Source organism: Clytia hemisphaerica, unplaced genomic scaffold (assembly GCF_902728285.1).
Source record: "Clytia hemisphaerica strain Z4C2 unplaced genomic scaffold, Clytia hemisphaerica genome assembly, whole genome shotgun sequence".
NCBI classification, from domain to species: Eukaryota; Metazoa; Cnidaria; class Hydrozoa; order Leptothecata; family Clytiidae; genus Clytia; species Clytia hemisphaerica.
The window spans coordinates 827022-846039 of NW_027104506.1; the positions used below are offsets into that span (position 1 = coordinate 827022).

At 38.8% G+C, this 19018-nt stretch overlaps 1 protein-coding gene across 1 annotated transcript; it reads right to left on the minus strand.

The window, feature by feature from the left end:
• Window positions 1-3459: 3459 nt before the first annotated feature.
• Window positions 3460-8791, minus strand: LOC136821840 (uncharacterized). Its single transcript, XM_067078065.1, has 7 exons — window positions 8440-8791; window positions 7703-7863; window positions 7256-7477; window positions 6960-7059; window positions 5741-6008; window positions 5173-5286; window positions 3460-3549 (listed from the first exon to the last, which is right to left on the minus strand). Exons 2-5 carry the CDS (start codon window positions 7732-7734, stop codon window positions 5958-5960), a joined length of 405 nt encoding a protein of 134 aa, XP_066934166.1. The 5' UTR covers window positions 7735-7863; window positions 8440-8791; the 3' UTR covers window positions 3460-3549; window positions 5173-5286; window positions 5741-5957.
• Window positions 8792-19018: the final 10227 nt, after the last annotated feature.

The window sequence follows — 19018 nt, forward strand, 5'->3', positions numbered from 1 at the left end:
GAGTGACGTATCGACCAAAAAATGTTCAGAAACAACCACAAAAACCTCTAAGAAAGATAGTAAGCTCGATAAGTCTAAAAATAGTTTTTCCTTCCTTTTTAAATTTCTTGTCTTAGAATAGACAGGTTTTGCGGAAGGTTTGAATAAATTTATCGAATACAATATCAAAAAGATGGGACCCATAAAATAACTCAAAGGACCAGGGGGTCATGATTACTATAATTAGTAGTTAGTGCATTTTGAGTCCAAAGTTCTATACCACCGCCCTTTGAATTTAATACGGTATCTTAATCACTGCTTTTCAGTTGAAATTTTGCATACACTACCCTTTGTGAGCCTTTTGTCCCCAAAATAGTGGTAGGCCGGTTGAGGATGTTTTTTAGGCAGTTTGTCGTAGTAATCAAAATTTAATTGTTTCTTAATTAGGTCAATCTGATGTCACAACTGCTCAAAGTATCGATAATTCAATTCAAAACTCAAGTATCGATCTTACAAGAAGAATTCGATTCACCAAAAGCGAAGAACAACAATTGCTGGATGGTGTTAAGGTACACGGGGCTGGTAACTGGTCAAAAATCCTCGAAGAGTACAACTTTCATCCGTCTAGGACAAATATCAGTTTGAAGGACAAATATCAGTTTGAAGGACAAATTCAGATTGTTAAACCAAGGAAAATCTGCTTTTTCTTGTGATTATATTGTAATGAATTTTGACAAAACATGAACTAGAATATCCACACTTGATGACATGCTGATACTTAATGACGTTTTGATGCTAATTTTTGTACTTTCATTTTTGTACTTACTTCCCCCTCTTGCGTTTGATAATTATAATTTATTCTTGCCTTAATTTATTCCCTTAAGGTAGTCAATGAAAATCAAAGTCTTTCAAATATCTAAGATGAGCCACTTCGAAAGTTTTTAAAGAGTATCAAGGGTTTCACCGATGAGAAAGTGAGTTTTTTTAAAACACAGCATGACAAGTAACAGGAACGATAACAATGAATGAATAATTAATTAATTACCAAAGAAATGAGCTTTGACTTTTAAAAGTTAACAATTTAAAGGTAACAAGAGATTTGATTTGATGAAGGTCATCATTTGGTAGATCATTTCACTCCATAATAAAGGAAGATGGCTCTTCTTGTGGCTTTCTGATACTCCATATAAACACGATGTGACATGAAAGTGAAGAGACATGATTTGTTGGTTTTTGTTTGATTTGTTGACTCATATATCTCATGGCAAATGGGATAGCAAATGACTTTTCATGTATTTCTTGGCTCTACATATGATACCTCTAACTTTGAACACCTCCAGAATGTTGAAAAAAGCATTTTACGAGATAAGTTTCAATTATAATTTTCATGGAAATTTTTATCGACAGATTTGGCTTTGCGTCAGTTTTGTTTGGTTGATGTTTGGTATCGTGATCATTAAAAGCAATGAAATACCACACAGTCACTCTACACATGATGCCTCCAGCCATGATTGGTATCAGAATGTTGGAAAAAAAACATTTTACGAGAAATTGTTGATAGAAATTATATTGACTTATTTTTACAATTTTGGCGGTGTGGGTTTAGTTGGTTGATAATGTTTACACTGTGGGATGGTTTTCAACAAACTGTTATATTGATTGTTGTTTGTTGGAATTGATTACCAAAAAAAAGAGAACCTTTTTTTGATATATACTTTATTTTTTTTCATGAATCGAAAAAACCGTGTGGTTAGTATGTCTTGTAGTAATACCAATGCAGTGTCTGTTTTCAAATTTTGAAAGCTCTATACCTACTGAATTGAAGCTCTGACTAGCTCTGTTTTTAAAACTTTGAGCCATGTTTTTTTCTTTGTTGCTATTAAAGATAGATTTTTAAATTGTCGTAATGTAAATTTATGGTAAAGTTTTAGTTTTTGAGTTTAGTTCATCAGTAGTACACACAGTAGTATTTTTTTCAGTAATCTTTTCTTGTAAATATAGTAACATTTAACCAGCAGACTCATTGCAATTTGTATTTTTTTAGGACTGATAAGTACATATTTTTAAACACCAAAACAAAGCAAACAACATGCCAGTTCTTTCTGGACAAATACAAATACTTTATTGTGTGCTTTGAGTTCTATTCTAATCAACCCTCTCAACTGCTGATCTTTCAACTATCATTTAGGAGTATAGAATGGGCTTCCATAGTACTATTTTCTCTAAGTATTTTGTGCAAATTTTCAACAAAGTAGACTTCTTGACTGTCCTTGTCCATTATGTTAAAGTTGTTCTGATGGAGGACATTGCTATTTTTGGTAGCCTTCACATATCAATAAGGAGCTTTGGTGTAAATGTTTTTTCTGATGAAATCATACTAATCTGAAACTATTAGGCCTTTATTAACTTTCTAGAACAATAATCTTGCTCCAATCTTGAGAAACACTGGAAAAATAGGTTAGCATTCCCTGCCATAATTTCACAGATTTCCTCTGCTTTCTGCTTGAAAACGCTGTCGCATAGCCGAAAACGAAAGTGAAACTGTGAAAACGTCCGCAAATTCAGGCCCAGTCCTCTTCCGAGACGGAGGCTAATTGTTGAAAAATGTTTTACTGTATAATTTATTTCTTGTTTTCGGCACACGTAATTTGTTAGGGTGCTCAATGAAGTGAAAGTCAAACAATCTTTCATTTTTAACTTCAGATTTATGCAATCAAGCCGGATTATTACACCTTCTGATATGGATGTATACGGAAAAAGTCGGCCGGTTCGAGATGTTACTGATGTTTTGAACAAAATCAACGATGATAATTGCAGCCAGTTCTCTCAAAAATATGCAATAGCTGCGAGAAATCACTTGATGATCGTGATAGCAATTGAAAATGCAGTCCGTGCATCTAACCTAATTAACATGTCGATTAAGGATGTGAAAAAAGTCACAAAAGATTTGGAATTTGATGCCATGACCCTAACTTCAACTACAAAACAAGTTTGTTGTGTGGAGAAAAGAAGATGCTACTTTGAAAAGACTTGTTCGCTCAATTAAAAAGGTTCATGAAATATCTGAGGCCGAAAATAACCGCTGACGAACATTCTGGAAAGTGGCATTGAACCAAGAATTTGTGAAAAGAAAAACTCAACGACAAAAAATGTAGAAAAAAAAATATACAGAAACAATTAGGCAGTTTCCTGACAAAGAAAAACGAATAGACGATAGATAAAGACAACATTATGCAACCTTGTCCGAAAAATTTTACAAGATACAAAGGAAAGAAGAAACAGAAAAGATAAAGAGCATCTTGAACATTTTGTTCAAAAAGACATCTTATATTGAATAAAAAACAGCTTTTTGTAAGTTCCCCTTACATTATCTAGTGCGAAGATTATCTGTTTCCCCTTTGATTCGTTGTTTATCTTGAAGATATAATAAATGAAATAAATTGGATAAAAACCAAAAAACTCCATCATATACATCTCCAAACAAAATGAACAAACCTTGACAGGGAAGCCGCAAGATGAATTCCATTATGAAAATTACATCAATAGTAATAACATGCACAACATTTTGTTCTAAAATATCAAATAAAAGTAATAATTAACAGATATATTACGGTATGTCCTCAAATAAGCGACGCATTTAACTTTCGTGATTTTAGGTGCGGCACTTTAAGAGGGCGGCGCTTATTTTCAGACCTAAGATTTGAAGATTCTGAAGTTTTAACCTGTTCTAAAAATTAGATCGATTCATTGATTCATAGGAGGCATTTCTCACTTGGAAATTTGGGGTCCTACCGTGGTTTTGTACTGTGCAAATAGAATCCCATGATCTGTTACATTTCCCTTGTTCGAGTTAAGGCATTTAATTCTCATTTTGTCTTTATTCTAAATGTGGCACTTATTAGAGGGCTTAATAAAGGCCGGCATTTATTTCAAAATCCTGAATGTAGGTAGGCACTTATTTGGGATTGGCGCTAAATAAAGATTTCCGGTAAGTGACATGTACCAAAATAATAAATCAATAACCCCTTATTTCAACATTTTTCTTCCTTTCTTTCTTTTTAAACCCCGACTATAAGGCACTGTATATAATAAACACGGTATAAAGTCAAGATATCGTCAACTAAAGTCTGTTCAGATATAATTGGCAGTGGAAGCAAGAACGCCTGTATTTATTGATAGTCAAATACAATTGTGAAATATTTTTTTGCTTGTTTTAAAGAATCAAGAGTGCTACATTGGAATGTATTCTTCTTTGAAAGATTTCTAATATTTAGCGGTTAAATTTGCGATTAAAAGAATTGAGCTTTTTTCTATTAATGCTATATGAACCATTAGATTCTTTAAAACGAACAAAAAAAGTTTTCTCATTTGTCTGCATTTGTATTTGACTATGAAAAGTTACAGACATTATTGCTTCCACTGCCAATTATATCTGAACAGACTTTAGTTAAATATCTTTGTTTTATTATATCATTGATTGAGGATGTATTTTTGATAAAAGTACCCCCAGGGGGGTCAACCAATTTTGGACTTCTGACCTTTTAAATTGTGCAAAATGTCTTACAATAGCTTAAATTTCATTTAAAAAATGCTACATCTTGAATTTTCAGACTTTGGATTTTGACGCCACACCCTACTAATGTAAAAAAGATTTCCCGTTCCACTTCATTAAATCAAGCCCACGATTGACGCCGTCAATATATTCAGAACATTTTATTTTAAAAGAGCACTGCGCTGTTTAGGTCTGCAGAAAATTTCAGGTATGTACCTATTCGTGTTTTGAAGTTACAGGCGTGTGAAAACGAAAGTGCTTCGTATCTGGAGATTGGAAAATTTTCAAACCATCTTTCGGACCTTTTTCTTAATCAGCGTGAAATTTCTGATCGATTGATGTATAATAAGCTGATGTATGAAGCCAAAAATATTTTACGTTTGGCTAGGGGGCCTCCAGCAGGCAGTGAAAGCTAAATTCCGCCATTATGGAAAAATGACCATGAGCCAAAAATGCTCACCTATTTTTTTTTTTTTTTACTCCTACAGACCCCTACTATCAATTCCAAGGTATCAAAATAACTATACATAAAAACCCCGACGGGACCTGAGCTAGCCCCTAGACTACATAGGAAATTGCACAGAACCATTTTCCAATATTTGTACTCAACATTCATTTTCTGCAGAAGCTTTTTTATTTACCTTTTTCATATGCCATGAACTGAAACATAAGACAAAATGAAACCAATTTTACGACCAACATCAGCAGGACAAATGATCTTGAAATATGGAGTTTGCTTTCATAAGCCTTGCAAACTGTTTCATAAAAAGGAAAAATTAACATCAGAATGTAAAATAATCTGAAATCCTTATGTAAAAACCTTGTTAACTAATTGAATGGCTTTTTCTTTTGATATGTTTAATCAATTGATTATGAAGACATTAAAAAACATTATAAAAGCGGAAAATCTTCTAATCTAAAAAAAAAATTCATAGTTTTCAGTTGAAAAAATAAAAGATCTACCTAACGGTATGAAATTGACTTAAAGATATTTTTCCTATGCTGTACAAAATAAAAGACAAAAGTCAGATCACAACCTGGTTATAATCTCGAAGATTTCAGTTCAGCTGGTCAAACGTTAAGCCCCAGTACAAAAAGTAAATAGGGTTGAGCAAAGGTTGAAAATGATGAATATTGAACGTTCGAACAGACATGCAAGACAAAAACAAAGATAATGAGTAATCACATAACATCAAAATGTAAATTTACCTTACACCTGCGTTACAATCATCCTTCAATTGCATTTTCATCACCCTCCTATTTACTCGATGATGGGAAAAGTATCTCTCGAAATGTAACCAGATATAAATCTGGTGATCCAAGCTATGATAAATTCCCAATTTATTTGAAGATGATGTTTTGCAGTTAATCTAGTGAGTCATCTCGTTTCTGACATGATGAAAACTTCAATGATGTGTATGTGATTTTACGACTTTTCTTCAGTATCTCTTGATTCATTATCCATATTAATCTGCACCTAACAGAGAGTATGAAAAATAATTTGTTTGTCTTTACATCAAAAATGTTTTTAATAAAAAGAAAATTTTGCTCAAATTTTACTTCGCAAGTTGATAATAAAATCATCATGTAAAAAGAAGTAGTAGGAACCATCAAGTTCTTTAACCCTATCCGCCCCGGGGTATTAGGGGTCTGGAGTTGCCCCATAACTCAAGACTGGTTTGGATTTTTTGCATGAAATTTGGTACATAGAGACTTTGTATAAAGGGAAAGAAGTTTGCATAATTTTTTTTCCAAATTTCCCTTTATTCGGGTGATGACGTCACACACAAATTCGAAAATGCCGAAAAATTGATCGAAATCGAGGAAAATAGGCGGTATTTTCAAAAAGGCATAGAACTTTGTAAAAATAAGCTTTTTGACTTCTGTTTTCTGTAATTACTCACAAATAGGTATGTATTTAGTGTCGGGAAAAAACATTTCCTAAAAATCCAAAATTTCATAATGGTGGAACCGGTCAAAGTCCAAATTTTTTTTTGCAATATTTTGGTACAGAGTTGAAAATATGATATAAAACAAGAACCAATACAGAAAAAAGTCTAGAAGTATAGAAACAAAGTTGACTTTTAACAGATACAACCAAAATCCTTTTTTGCAGCCAAAAAAATTCAAGATATAAAACAAAAAGCAAATTCCGAATAAGTGCATCTTTTCAACTTTAAAATTCAAATCTTCCAGAAGAAACTTTAAGTGATAATTTGAATTTTAAACTTGAGAAGATGCACTTATTCTGAATGTGTTTTTTATTTTCCATTCCATTTTTCATTTACTCTGGTGAGGCTGAACCACATCTTGGAGATGGAGACGTGCTTTTTTGTTGATGATATGACCGCGAACTTGATGTTACCGTCGATAAAGATTTCAATTAACTGTATAAGAAGAAAGCAGTGACCCTTAAATTATGACATACCCAGTCTTTCTTTTCTTTGGACTTGATATGTTCGTTTGCCGTTGAAATTGATCTACGCCTAGACGTACTTGTTTCGATTGAAGATAGAGTTGGTGGTAACCTATATAAAGATTAAAAATACAAAATGTGTTTCTTTCCAATAAGATCAATGAATATATTAGGTCAGTTACTAACTCAATACTTTCCATTGGAAAAAGGAAAAAAAGTAATAATAGCTAAACCAAGCCCATCTGCACTCTTAAAAGTTTATTTACAAGTTTTGCGAAACAGAAAATGAAGAAAATTCATACACTTACGTGTTGTGTTTCATACTTTGAAATGAATCACGAAAGTTGAGGAAATCCTTCATCGTGCGTTGGCAGGCTTGGGTTTCAATGTTAATCTGGGCTGCTTCCTTGATTTTATGTATTTTGCTTCGTAAATGAGTATCTAGACGGTGGTAAAACGTTTTGCAGCTCCGGCACAACTTCGGTCTTGAGCTACCATAGGCCTTTAATCGCGTGCACCAATTGTACATCCTGTGTAAAGAATGAAATATATCTTGAAAAAAAATGATCTTATACAGTAATATGAAATACTTATCCTACAAAGGAGATCGAGATTACATTCTTTCTTTGTATAAATAAAAATATTAGCGCTGAGCTCACTTCTGAGGCGCCAATGTTATGAGTACATTAGTAATAGAAGTTACAGTTATCTCGATACCACGTGTGTCTGTTTTCGATTAAATTAAAATGAAGTACCTGTGGCGATATTTTTGCTCCATCTGAGCCATTTCCTTATCCCACAAGTGGTGCTTGCTCGTGAGGTAGGTAGCAATATTTACTCCATTGAACCCAGTAGGGCAACCTCGGTAAGGACAGGTCGTGTACAGCTTCTTGTGTTCTTTAGGGGTAACGTATTGCTGTAATAACAATAATAACAAGATTTTAAATTTAAAGTGACCTGCCATGGAATACGAACTATTCTTTTTGAGCAACTCAGTCACGGTCTCATCCAGTTCACTGCGAAAGATGACAAATAAATAAATGAAAAAAATAAATAAACAAACAAACTGAAAACTAGAACGGAAGTGACAAGATAAAATTAGAAATTAGATTATGCAAGGATGACATGAAAGTGAAAACGAAAAGGGTGAAAGCAAGACCTTATCCCTTACCTTCACGGGATCATACTCCCAAACTCCTTCATTAGTCTCTCGTTCACTTTTTCTATCAGAGACAATTTTTTAGATTCGGAAAAGTCAACTTTCTTTGAGAATCTATATATATAAAATTAATAACATGAACTTTTGGTGGCATGCTGGAACAAAACTCTACAGCCTTTAAGAAACCTGAAATATTGTTTCCACAAAGGGCCATTATCAACAGAACGAGAACAGTATTCAAGACAAAGAAAGAATAATAAGCTATTGTTGTTAAGTTTTACCCTTTTCTTTGGATTTAATTTTTCGAAGGTCAGTAGGTAAACCGTTACATACCTTTCATTTATCGGGTAATAATGCATATTCGATAGATCTTGTTTCTTTGATTTGTGTTTTCTTTTTGTTTGCTTTTTCTTATCGTTCTTTATTTTTCGTGTAAATCTTTCGGCTTCTTGTCTAGCAAACTCATTATTTCTACCTGGACGCCTTTAAAAATTCCATACAAAGTTGAAAAAAGTTTTAAATCGTGGCAATGTACAGCTGCAGAATCACCAACATGTGCTACTTATACTTTGTTTTGGCGTAAATTCACTACAGTCGCTGTCGTCCCGCTTGTGGAGAAATGTCCATCTTTCAACTATTTGAGACATATCGATATTCGAATATTTTTTTTCATTTTTCCATTTCTAATTCTAAAAAATAAAAAAACAGAAATTTAAAGTCATATCTTTTTCTCCTAGTTTCTAAACCTAAAACAAAAATGTGGGATTACAATATGTGGTCCCCAGATTCAAAAAGGAACAGAGAAAGACCCTTCGCAACCTTCAAGTCGATAATATTAGAAGAGACTGGTCTAACAAAGGACGAATTGTTCAATATTTGGCAAGACAGGGATGCTTGGTCATCAGTTAAACGACCTGGAATCTAGGTCTCATCAAGAAGTATAATATAAAAAAGTCATTACTAGAACTCGAAGCAAGCCAGTGCGGAATCCCGTATCTGGGCGGCCGAAGAGGAAAAGAGAAAAGAGAAAATGAGACACAACTTCCATAAATGATCATCTTTAACCAAAATAAAGCAGTGCCGGTCGTTAATTCGCCCACTAATTAACGCAAACAATAGATAAAACAAAGCTTGGACGATTAAAAAATTATTCAACTTTTTCTGCTTCTTCTGCGAAAAATCAAAAATTATACCACTTCAAGGTGAATTCAAGGTGTATTTACCAGTGAAACAAAGGTAATGAGAAAAACAATAATTTTTGGCCAAAAATATAAAAATGAAAACTTTAGCGGCCCGCTGTGCAAAAAATATTTCAACGCTCAAATCAATACCTTAAAAGTAGTTAGATATTACAAAGATGAATGCGCAAATAAAATATCAAGGTGTATTTACCGGTGAAACAGTTGTGAGAAAAACAATAATTTTTGGCCGAAAACTTAAAAATTGTAAGTTTAGCGGCCCACTGGGCAAAAAATATTTCAACGCTCAACTCAATACCTTAACAGTAGTTAGATATTACTAAAAGGAAAGTGCAAATAAAATTTCAAGTTGTATTTACCGATGAAACAAAAGTTATAAGAAAAACTATATTTTTTAACCGGAAACATAAAAATTGCAAGTTTAGCGGCCTGCTGTGCAAAAAATATTTCAACGCTCAACTCAATACTTTATAGGTAGTAAGATATTACTAAAATGAATGTGCAAATGAAATTTCAAGGTGTATTTACTGGTAAAACAAAAGTTATGAAAAAAAACAATAATTTTTGGCCCAAAACATAAAAATGAAAAGTTTAGCGGCTTGCTGTGCAAAAAATATTTCAACGCTCAACTCAATACTTTAGAAGTAGTTAGATATTACTAAAACAAAGGTGCAAATAAAATTTCAAGTTGTATTTACCAGCAAAAGAAAAGTTATAAAAAACCATTACTTTTTTGCCGAATCATAAAAATTGCAAGTTTAACGACCCACTATCCCATAAAAGACTTCAACGCTAAACTCAATACTTTAACAGTAGTTGGATATTACTAAAAGGTAGGTGCAAATGAAATTTCAAGGTGTATTAACCGGTGAAACAATAGTTATAAGAAAAACAATATTTTTTAACCAGAAACATAAAAATTACAAGTTTAGCGACCTGCTGTGCAAAAAATATTTGAACGCTCAACTCAATACTTTATAGGTAGTTAGATATTACTAAAATAAAGGTGCAAATGAAATTTCAAGGTGTATTTACCAGCGAAAGAAAAGTTATAAAAAAACGATACTTTTTTACCGAATCATAAAAATTGCAAGTTTAACGGCCCACTGTCCCATAAAATACTTCAACGCTAAACTCAATACTTAAACAGTAATTAGATATTACTAAAAGGAAGGTGCAAATGAAATTTCAAGGTGTATTAACCGGTGAAACAATAGTTATAAGAAAAACAATATTTTTTAACCAGAAACATAAAAATTACAAGTTTAGCGGCCTGCTGTGCAAAAAATATTTGAACGCTCAACTCAATACTTTATAGGTAGTTAGATATTACTAAAATGAAGGTGCAAATGAAAGGTCAAGGTGTATTTACTGGTAAAACAAAAGTTATGAAAAAAACAATAATTTTTGGCCGAAAACATAAAAATGAAAAGTTTAGCGGCTTGCTGTGCAAAAAATATTTCAACGCTCAACTCAATACTTAAGTAGTTAGATATTACTAAAACAAAGGTGCAAATAAAATTTCAAGGTGTATTAACCGGTGAAACAAAAGTTATAAGAAAACAATATTTTTTAACCAGAAACAAAAAAATTGCAAGTTTAGCGGCCCACTGTCCCATAAAATACTTCAACGCTTAACTCAATACTTTAACAGTAGTTAGATATTACTAAAAGGAAAAAGCAAATAAAATTTCAAGTTGTATTTACCGATGAAACAAAAGTTATAAGAAAAACAATATTTTTTTACCAGAAACATAAAGATTGCAAGTTTAGCGGCCCACTGTGCAAAAAATATTTCAACGCTCAACTCAATACTTTTAAAGTAGTTAGATATTACTAACAGGAAGGCGCTAATGAAATTTCAAGGTGTATTTACCGGTGAAACAGAAGTTATGAGAAAAACAATAATTTTTGTCAGAAAACATAAAACTCAAAAGTTTAGCGGCCCACTGTCCAATAAAATACTTCAACGCTAAACTCAATACTTTAACAGTAGTTGGATATTACTAAAAGGTAGGTGCAAATGAAATTTCAAGGTGTGTTAACTGGTGAAACAAAAGTTATAAGAAAAACAATATTTTTTAACCGGAAACATAAAAATTGCAAGTTTAGCGGCCTGCTGTGCAAAAAATATTTCAACGCTCAACTCAATACTTAAGTAGTTAGATATTACTAAAACAAAGGTGCAAATAAAATTTCAAGGTGTATTAACCGGTGAAACAAAAGTTATAAGAAAAACAATATTTTTTAACCGGAAACATAAAAATTGCAAGTTTAGCGGCCCACTGTCCCATAAAATACTTCAACGCTTAACTCAATACTTTAACAGTAGTTAGATATTACTAAAAGGAAAAAGCAAATAAAATTTCAAGTTGTATTTACCGATGAAACAAAAGTTATAAGAAAAACAATATTTTTTTACCAGAAACATAAAGATTGCAAGTTTAGCGGCCCACTGTGCAAAAAATATTTCAACGCTCAACTCAATACTTTATAGGTAGTAAGATATCACTAAAATGAAGGTGCAAATGAAATTTTAATTCAAACAATAAATCAAACCGGTTTACAAGCAGAAGCCCTGTCTTGCAAAATTTCCTCATAAGTTCTTAGCCTTTTCTGATCTTTGTTTGCAAAAGAATCAGAAGATTTTGCATCCCAATCTCAGCCTAACTTCTACAAAAAGCCTTTGACATAAAAAATAAACTTTTGTACTTTCTTTCTGACTAAGAAACTCCAGTTTCCTTCCACAATTCCACCCATAACATTTCAACTTTCCTACATGTGCTCGCTTCGGTGTGCGTGTCTACCATTATTTTTTTTCCATTCAGTCGGATTCAGCAGTCTTATTCTGTTTGGATTTTCATATATCACTTGAACCCGACTGGACCACATCCTAGACTAGTATTGAGCATTTTTTATCTTTAATAAAACGCCCGCGCAGGGAGCCGCGGCGGAATTTCTTGATTCCCTACATAGCATAGTATACAGCATAGAATTGGAAAGTAAGTCAGAGTAGCCGGACGGTCTATCAACCGTAGTTCACCAACCACTAGTATGTTATGCTTCATATTTCGACCACACCTTCCTTGGGTGTTACCCGACCCCATCCTGGTGTTCCAGACTTTTCAGACCCCTCCGGAACTCCCTGGCAAGCCTCCGGAACTTGCAGCTTTCTGCAAGCTTTTAGGGCTCCTGCAAGGCCCCCAAGGCTTGTTATAATGAACTCGAAAAGTGGAAAAGATGTCCGGGCATAAAAACCGGGGATTTGGGTCGTTTGGGGCATTATACCGGCTTTTCCCGGCTCAGGAAAGTGCAGAAATGCCCTTTTTAAGAGTACCATAACCATAGCTCGGTCTGGAGGCCCCAAAAAGTCTTGTAAGCCTTCCTTAACGTTGAAAACGGTCAGAGAGCAAAGCAGAAGGGTGCCTTCGACCATTCCAGCCCGTCTGGGCCTTCCGAAAGGCCCGGCGAAAGTCCGGAACGAATCCGGAAAACCGTTAAAGCCAACTTTCTAAATCTCCGGTTTTAAGGGCACGCCTGAAGCCGAACGGCCTTCCTTAATGTTCTGACGGGATAGGATGGAAGCAAGGCATCAGTCCCGACCCGTCCGACCACCGGTTGCCCGGTCCTGACCCGGACAGGGTCGTCAAGCGGGTCAAAATAGCGATTTTTGGGCATGCGGGAAACCCTTTATAGTGAAACCCCCGGGACCTCCCAGACATCCAAACCGGTCGATATGCAAAGCATGTGTGCCACCCTTTTTGGCCAAGGTCCGGGGGACTGTCCGGGGACCCCCGTTTGGTGTCTGGGAGGCCCCGAAATCGGTCAACGGAGCGAGCCAGAACGATTTTTGCCGGCTTTTGACGATACTTTTAGGAACTTTAAAGGACCCCCAATGGTGCAGGCGTGTACCCTCACACCCCCCTGACCGGTGGGCACCAGCTGAACTCCAAGGACCCCCAGGCGGGACCTGCAAGGGCCGTCCGGGTTGGTACCATTTTAATCCAATTTTGACGAATTTTCGCAAATTTTCAAGCCTTTCGAAGCTTTTTCAAGCCTTTTGAAGGCTTCGGATGACTGGTGGAGGTTGCTGGCTATGAGAGACAGCAAGGCAGAAGGCATCCGAAGGGGTGTGAAGGGCTGTGGTAGGCTGTGGAGGCCTGTAGAGGCCAAATTTGGTCTAACCGGGGCGGGTACCCAAAGGAGGTCATTTTTACTCATTTTTGCCGGTTTCTCGCGACACTTTGAGGAATTTTGAAGCACCCCAACCGATTCAGGGGAATACTTTTACATCCCTCTAACCAGTTGGCACCAATGGAACTCCCGGAAACTCCTGCCGGGACCCCCAAAGGCGTTCCACGGTTGTACCCGAAGGAGGTCATTTTTTCTAATTTTGACCGATTTTTGCCAAATTTCAAGCCTTTCCGAGCCTTTTAAAGGCTTTGGAGCACTGATGGAGGATGTTGGTATTGAGGGAGAGCAAGGCTGAGGGTATCCAAAGGTGTCCGAAGGGCTAGGGGGCTGTGGAGGGATACAGAGGCCTCAAGCGGTTCCACGGGCGAATTTTGCTGGTGAGAAAGGGGTGTAACATTCTCAATTGAGAAGGTCGTTTTTGGCAACTTTCGCTGGCTTTTTACGGCACTTACAGGAACTTTGATGGACCCAAACTGGTGCAAACGTGCATTCTCACAATCCCCCTGACCAGTGAGCACCAATCAGACCCCCCGGCACACCGGCCAGGACCCCCAGGGGCCGTGCGCGCTGGTACCCGAAGGAAGTCAATTTTTCCGATTTTGACCAATTTTGGCCAAATTTCTAACCTTACCAAGCCTTCCTAGGGCTTCGGATGACTGATGGAGAGTGATGGTTTTGAGTGAGAGCTAGGCAGAGGGTATCCGAAGGAGTCCGAAAGGCTATGGAGGGCTGTGGAACGCTGTAGAGGGCTCAATCGGTCCGACCGGGGAAATTAACCTGGCTGATCCGCCGGTCCCGCCGGAAAGCTTTGCCTGACCGTGTATTTAGTCAGTCCCACCGGAGATTTTTGCCAGACATCTTAGTCGGCTTCGAGCAAGGTATAAATGACCAGAAAAAGCACTCCATGCATGCTCCACGTCCATACCAGGATAAAAGCACCTGTTCTCGTCAGATCACGGAAGTTAAGCATCGTCGGGCCGGGATATAAGTATCTACAACCCCAGGTCCCAAGGTGCCAAAGTCCCGAGTTGAGCTGTGCCAAAACTCTCCAAAGTATTTACGCCCCAAGTCTCGAGGTTCCGAGTTGAATTATTTCAACACTGTCAAAACTATCTACACCCCGAGGTCCCGAGGTCCTGAAGTCCCCAGTTGAACTATGCCAACTCTCTCCAAATTATCAACTCCCTCAAGTCCCGAGGTCCCGAAGTCCCGAGTTGAACTGTGCCAACACTCTCCAAAGTATCTACAACCCCAGGTCCGAAGTCCCGAGTTGAACTGTGCCGACACTCTCTGAAGTATCTACAACCCCAGGTCCCGAGGTCCCAAAGTCCCGAGTTGAACTGTGCCAACACTCCAAAGTATCTACGCTCCCAAGTCCCGAGGTGCCGAATTCCCAAAGTCCCGAGGTCCCAAATTCCCTAAGTCCCGAGTTTAATTATGCCAACACTGTCGAAACTATCTACATCCCCAGGTTCAGATGTTTGGAAGTCCCGAGTTGAACTATAACAACACTCTCCAAAGTAGTTACAACCCCAGGTCCCAAGGTGCCAAAGTCCCGAGTTGAGCTGTGCCAACACTCTCCAAAGTATTTACGCCCCCAAGTCTCGAGGTTCCGAGTTGAATTATGCCAACACTGTCAAAACTATCTACACCCCAAGGTCCCGAGGTCCTGAAGTCCCCAGTTGAACTATAACAACACTTTCCAAAATATCTACAACCCCAGGTCCCGAGGTCCCGAAGTCCCGAGTTGAACTATGCAAACTCTTTCCAAAGTATCAATTCCTTCAAGTCCCGAGGTCCCGAAGTCCCGAGTTGAACTGCGCCAACACTCTCCAAAGTATCTATGCCCCCAAGTCCCGAGGTCCTGAAGTCCCGAGTTAAATTATACTAACACTGTCAAACCTATCTACACCCCAAGGTCCCGAGGTCTCGAAGTCCCGAGTTGAACTGTGCCAACACTCCAAAGTATCTACGCCCCCAAGTCCCGAGGTCCCAAATTCCCGAAGTCCCGAGTTGAATTATGCCAACACTGTCGAAACTATCTACACCCCCAGGTTCAGATGTTTCGAAGTCCCGAGTTGATCTATAACAACACTCTCCAAAGTAGTTACAACCCCAGGTCCCAAGGTGCCAAAGTCTTGAGTTGAGCTGTGCCAACACTCTCTAAAGTATTTACGCCCCCAAGTCTCGAGGTTCCGAGTTGAATTATGCCAACACTGTCAAAACTATCTACACACCAAGGTCCCGAGGTCCTGAAGTCCCCAGTTGAACTATAACAACACTTTCCAAAGTATCTACAACCCCAGGTCCCGAGGTCCCGAAGTCCCGAGTTGAACTATGCAAACTCTTTCCAAAGTATCAATTCCTTCAAGTCCCGAGGTCCCGAAGTCCAGAGTTGAACTGCGCCAACACTCTCCAAAGTATCTATGCCCCCAAGTCCCGAGGTCCTGAAGTCCCGAGTTAAATTATACTAACACTGTCAAAACTATCTACACCCCAAGGTCCCGAGTCTCGAAGTCCCGAGTTGAACTGTGCCAACACTCCAAAGTATCTACGCCCCCAAGTCCCGAGGTCCCAAATTCCCGAAGTCCCGAGTTGAATTATGCCAACACTGTCGAAACTATCTACACCCCCAGGTTCAGATGTTTCGAAGTCCCGAGTTGATCTATAACAACACTCTCCAAAGTAGTTACAACCCCAGGTCCCAAGGTGCCAAAGTCTTGAGTTGAGCTGTGCCAACACTCTCCAAAGTATTTACGCCCCCAAGTCTCGAGGTTCCGAGTTGAATTATGCCAACACTGTCAAAACTATCTACACCCCAAGGTCCCGAGGTCCTGAAGTCCCCAGTTGAACTATAACAACACTTTCCAAAGTATCTAAAACCCCAGGTCCCGAGGTCCGGAAGTCCCGAGTTGAACTATGCAAACTCTTTCGAAAGTATCAATTCCTTCAAGTCCCGAGGTCCCGAAGTCCCGAGTTGAACTGCACCAACACTCTCCAAAGTATCTAGCCCCCAAGTCCCGAGGTCCTGAAGTCCCGAGTTAAATTATACTATCACTGTCAAAACTATCTACACCCCAAGGTCCCGAGGTCCTGAAGTCCCCAGTTGAACTATAACAACACTTTCCAAAGTATCTACAACCCCAGGTCCCGAGGTCCCGAAGTCCCGAGTTGAACTATGCAAACTCTTCCCAAAGTATCAATTCCTTCAAGTCCCGAGGTCCCGAAGTCCCGAGTTGAACTGCGCCAACACTCTCCAAAGTATCTATGCCCCCAAGTCCCGAGGTCCTGAAGTCCCGAGTTAAATTATACTAACACTGTCAAAACTATCTACACCCCAAGGTCCCGAGGTCTCGAAGTCCCGAGTTGAACTGTGCCAACACTCCAAAGTATCTACGCCCCCAAGTCCCGAGGTCCCAAATTCCCGAAGTCCCGAGTTGAATTATGCCAACACTGTCGAAACTATCTACACCCCCAGGTTCAGATGTTTCCAAGTCCCGAGTTGATCTATAACAACACTCTCCAAAGTAGTTACAACCCCAGGTCCCAAGGTGCCAAAGTCTTGAGTTGAGCTGTGCCAACACTCTCTAAAGTATTTACGCCCCCAAGTCTCGAGGTTCCGAGTTGAGTTATGCCAACACTGTCAAAACTATCTACACCCCAAGGTCCCGAGGTCCTGAAGTCCCCAGTTGAACTATAACAACACTTTCCAAAGTATCTACAACCCCAGGTCCCGAGGTCCCGAAGTCCCGAGTTGAACTATGCAAACTCTTTCCAAAGTATCAATTCCTTCAAGTCCCGAGGTCCCGAAGTCCCGAGTTGAACTGCGCCAACACTCTCCAAAGTATCTATGCCCCCAAGTCCCGAGGTCCTGAAGTCCCGAGTTAAATTATACTAACACTGTCAAAACTATCTACACCCCAAGGTCCCGAGGTCTCGAAGTCCCGAGTTGAACTGTGCCAACACTCCAAAGTATCTACGCCCCCAAGTCCCGAGGTCCCAAATTCCCGAAGTCCCGAGTTGAATTATGCCAACACTGTCGAAACTATCTACACCCCTAGGTTCAGATGTTTCGAAGTCCCGAGTTGATCTATAACAACACTCTCCAAAGTAGTTACAACCCCAGGTCCCAAGGTGCCAAAGTCTTGAGTTGAGCTGTGCCAACACTCTCCAAAGTATTTACGCCCCCAAGTCTCGAGGTTCCGAGTTGAATTATGCCAACACTGTCAAAACTATCTACACCCCAAGGTCCCGAGGTCCTGAAGTCCCCAGTTGAACTATAACAACACTTTCCAAAGTATCTAAAACCCCAGGTCCCGAGGTCCGGAAGTCCCGAGTTGAACTATGCAAACTCTTTCCAAAGTATCAATTCCTTCAAGTCCCGAGGTCCCGAAGTCCCGAGTTGAACTGCACCAACACTCTCCAAAGTATCTACGCCCCCAAGTCCCGAGGTCCTGAAGTCCCGAGTTAAATTATACTAACACTGTCAAAACTATCTACACCCCAATGTCCCGAGGTCTCGAAGTCCCGAGTTGAACTATAACAACACTCTCCAAAGTAGTTACAACCCCAGGTCCCAAGGTGCCAAAGTTTTGAGTTGAGCTGTGCCAACACTCTCCAAAGTATTTACGCCCCAAGTCTCGAGGTTCCGAGTTGAATTATGCCAACACTGTCAAAACTATCTACACCCCAAGGTTCCGAGGTCCTGAAGTCCCTAGTTGAACTATAACAACACTTTCTAAAGTATCTACAACCCCAGGTCCCGAGATCCCGAAGTCCCGAGTTGAACTATGCAAACTCTTTCCAAAGTATCAATTCCTTCAAGTCCCGAGGTCCCGAAGTCCGGAGTTGAACTGCACCAACACTCTCCAAAGTATCTACGCCCAAAAGTCCCGAGGTCCTGAAGTCCCGAGTTAAATTATACTAACACTGTCAAAACTATCTACACTCCAAGGTCCCGAGGTCTCGAAGTCCCGAGTTGAACTATAACAACAGTCTTCAAAGTATATACAACCCCAGGTCCCGAAGTCCCGAGTTGAACTGTGCCAACACTCTCCAAAGTATCTACAACCCCAGGTCCCGAGGTCCCGAAGTCTCGAGTTGAACTGTGCCAACACTCTCAAAAGTATCTACAACCCCAGGTCCGAAGTCCCGAGTTGAACTGGGCCAACACTCTCCAAAGTATCTACAACCCCAGGTCCCAAGGTGCTGAAGTCCCAAGTTGAACTGTGCCAACACTCTCCAAAGTATCTACAACCCCATGTGCCGAGGTTCCGAAGTCCCTAGTTGAACTGCGCCAACACTTCAAAGTATCTACGCCCCCAAGTCTCGAGGTCCCGAAGTCCCGAAGTTTCTAATTGAATTATGCCAACACTGTTAAAACTATCTACACCCCTATGTTTAGAAGTTCCGAAGTCCCGAGTTGAACTATAACAACACTATCCAAATTATCTACAACCCCAGGTCCCAATGTTCCGAAGTCCAAAGTTGAACCGTGCCAACACTCTCCAAAGTATTTA

Bases quoted from the DNA above. Each gene is read 5' to 3' on its own strand.
- LOC136821840 (XM_067078065.1), bottom strand. From the start codon at position 7,734: ATGGCTCAGATGGAGCAAAAATATCGCCACAG. The intron at 7,478-7,702 runs GTACTTCATTTT...TTCTTTACACAG, and splicing joins GAGCAAAAATATCGCCACAG to GATGTACAATTGGTGCACGC. The intron at 7,060-7,255 runs GTAAGTGTATGA...ATCTTTATATAG, and splicing joins CAAAGTATGAAACACAACAC to GTTACCACCAACTCTATCTT.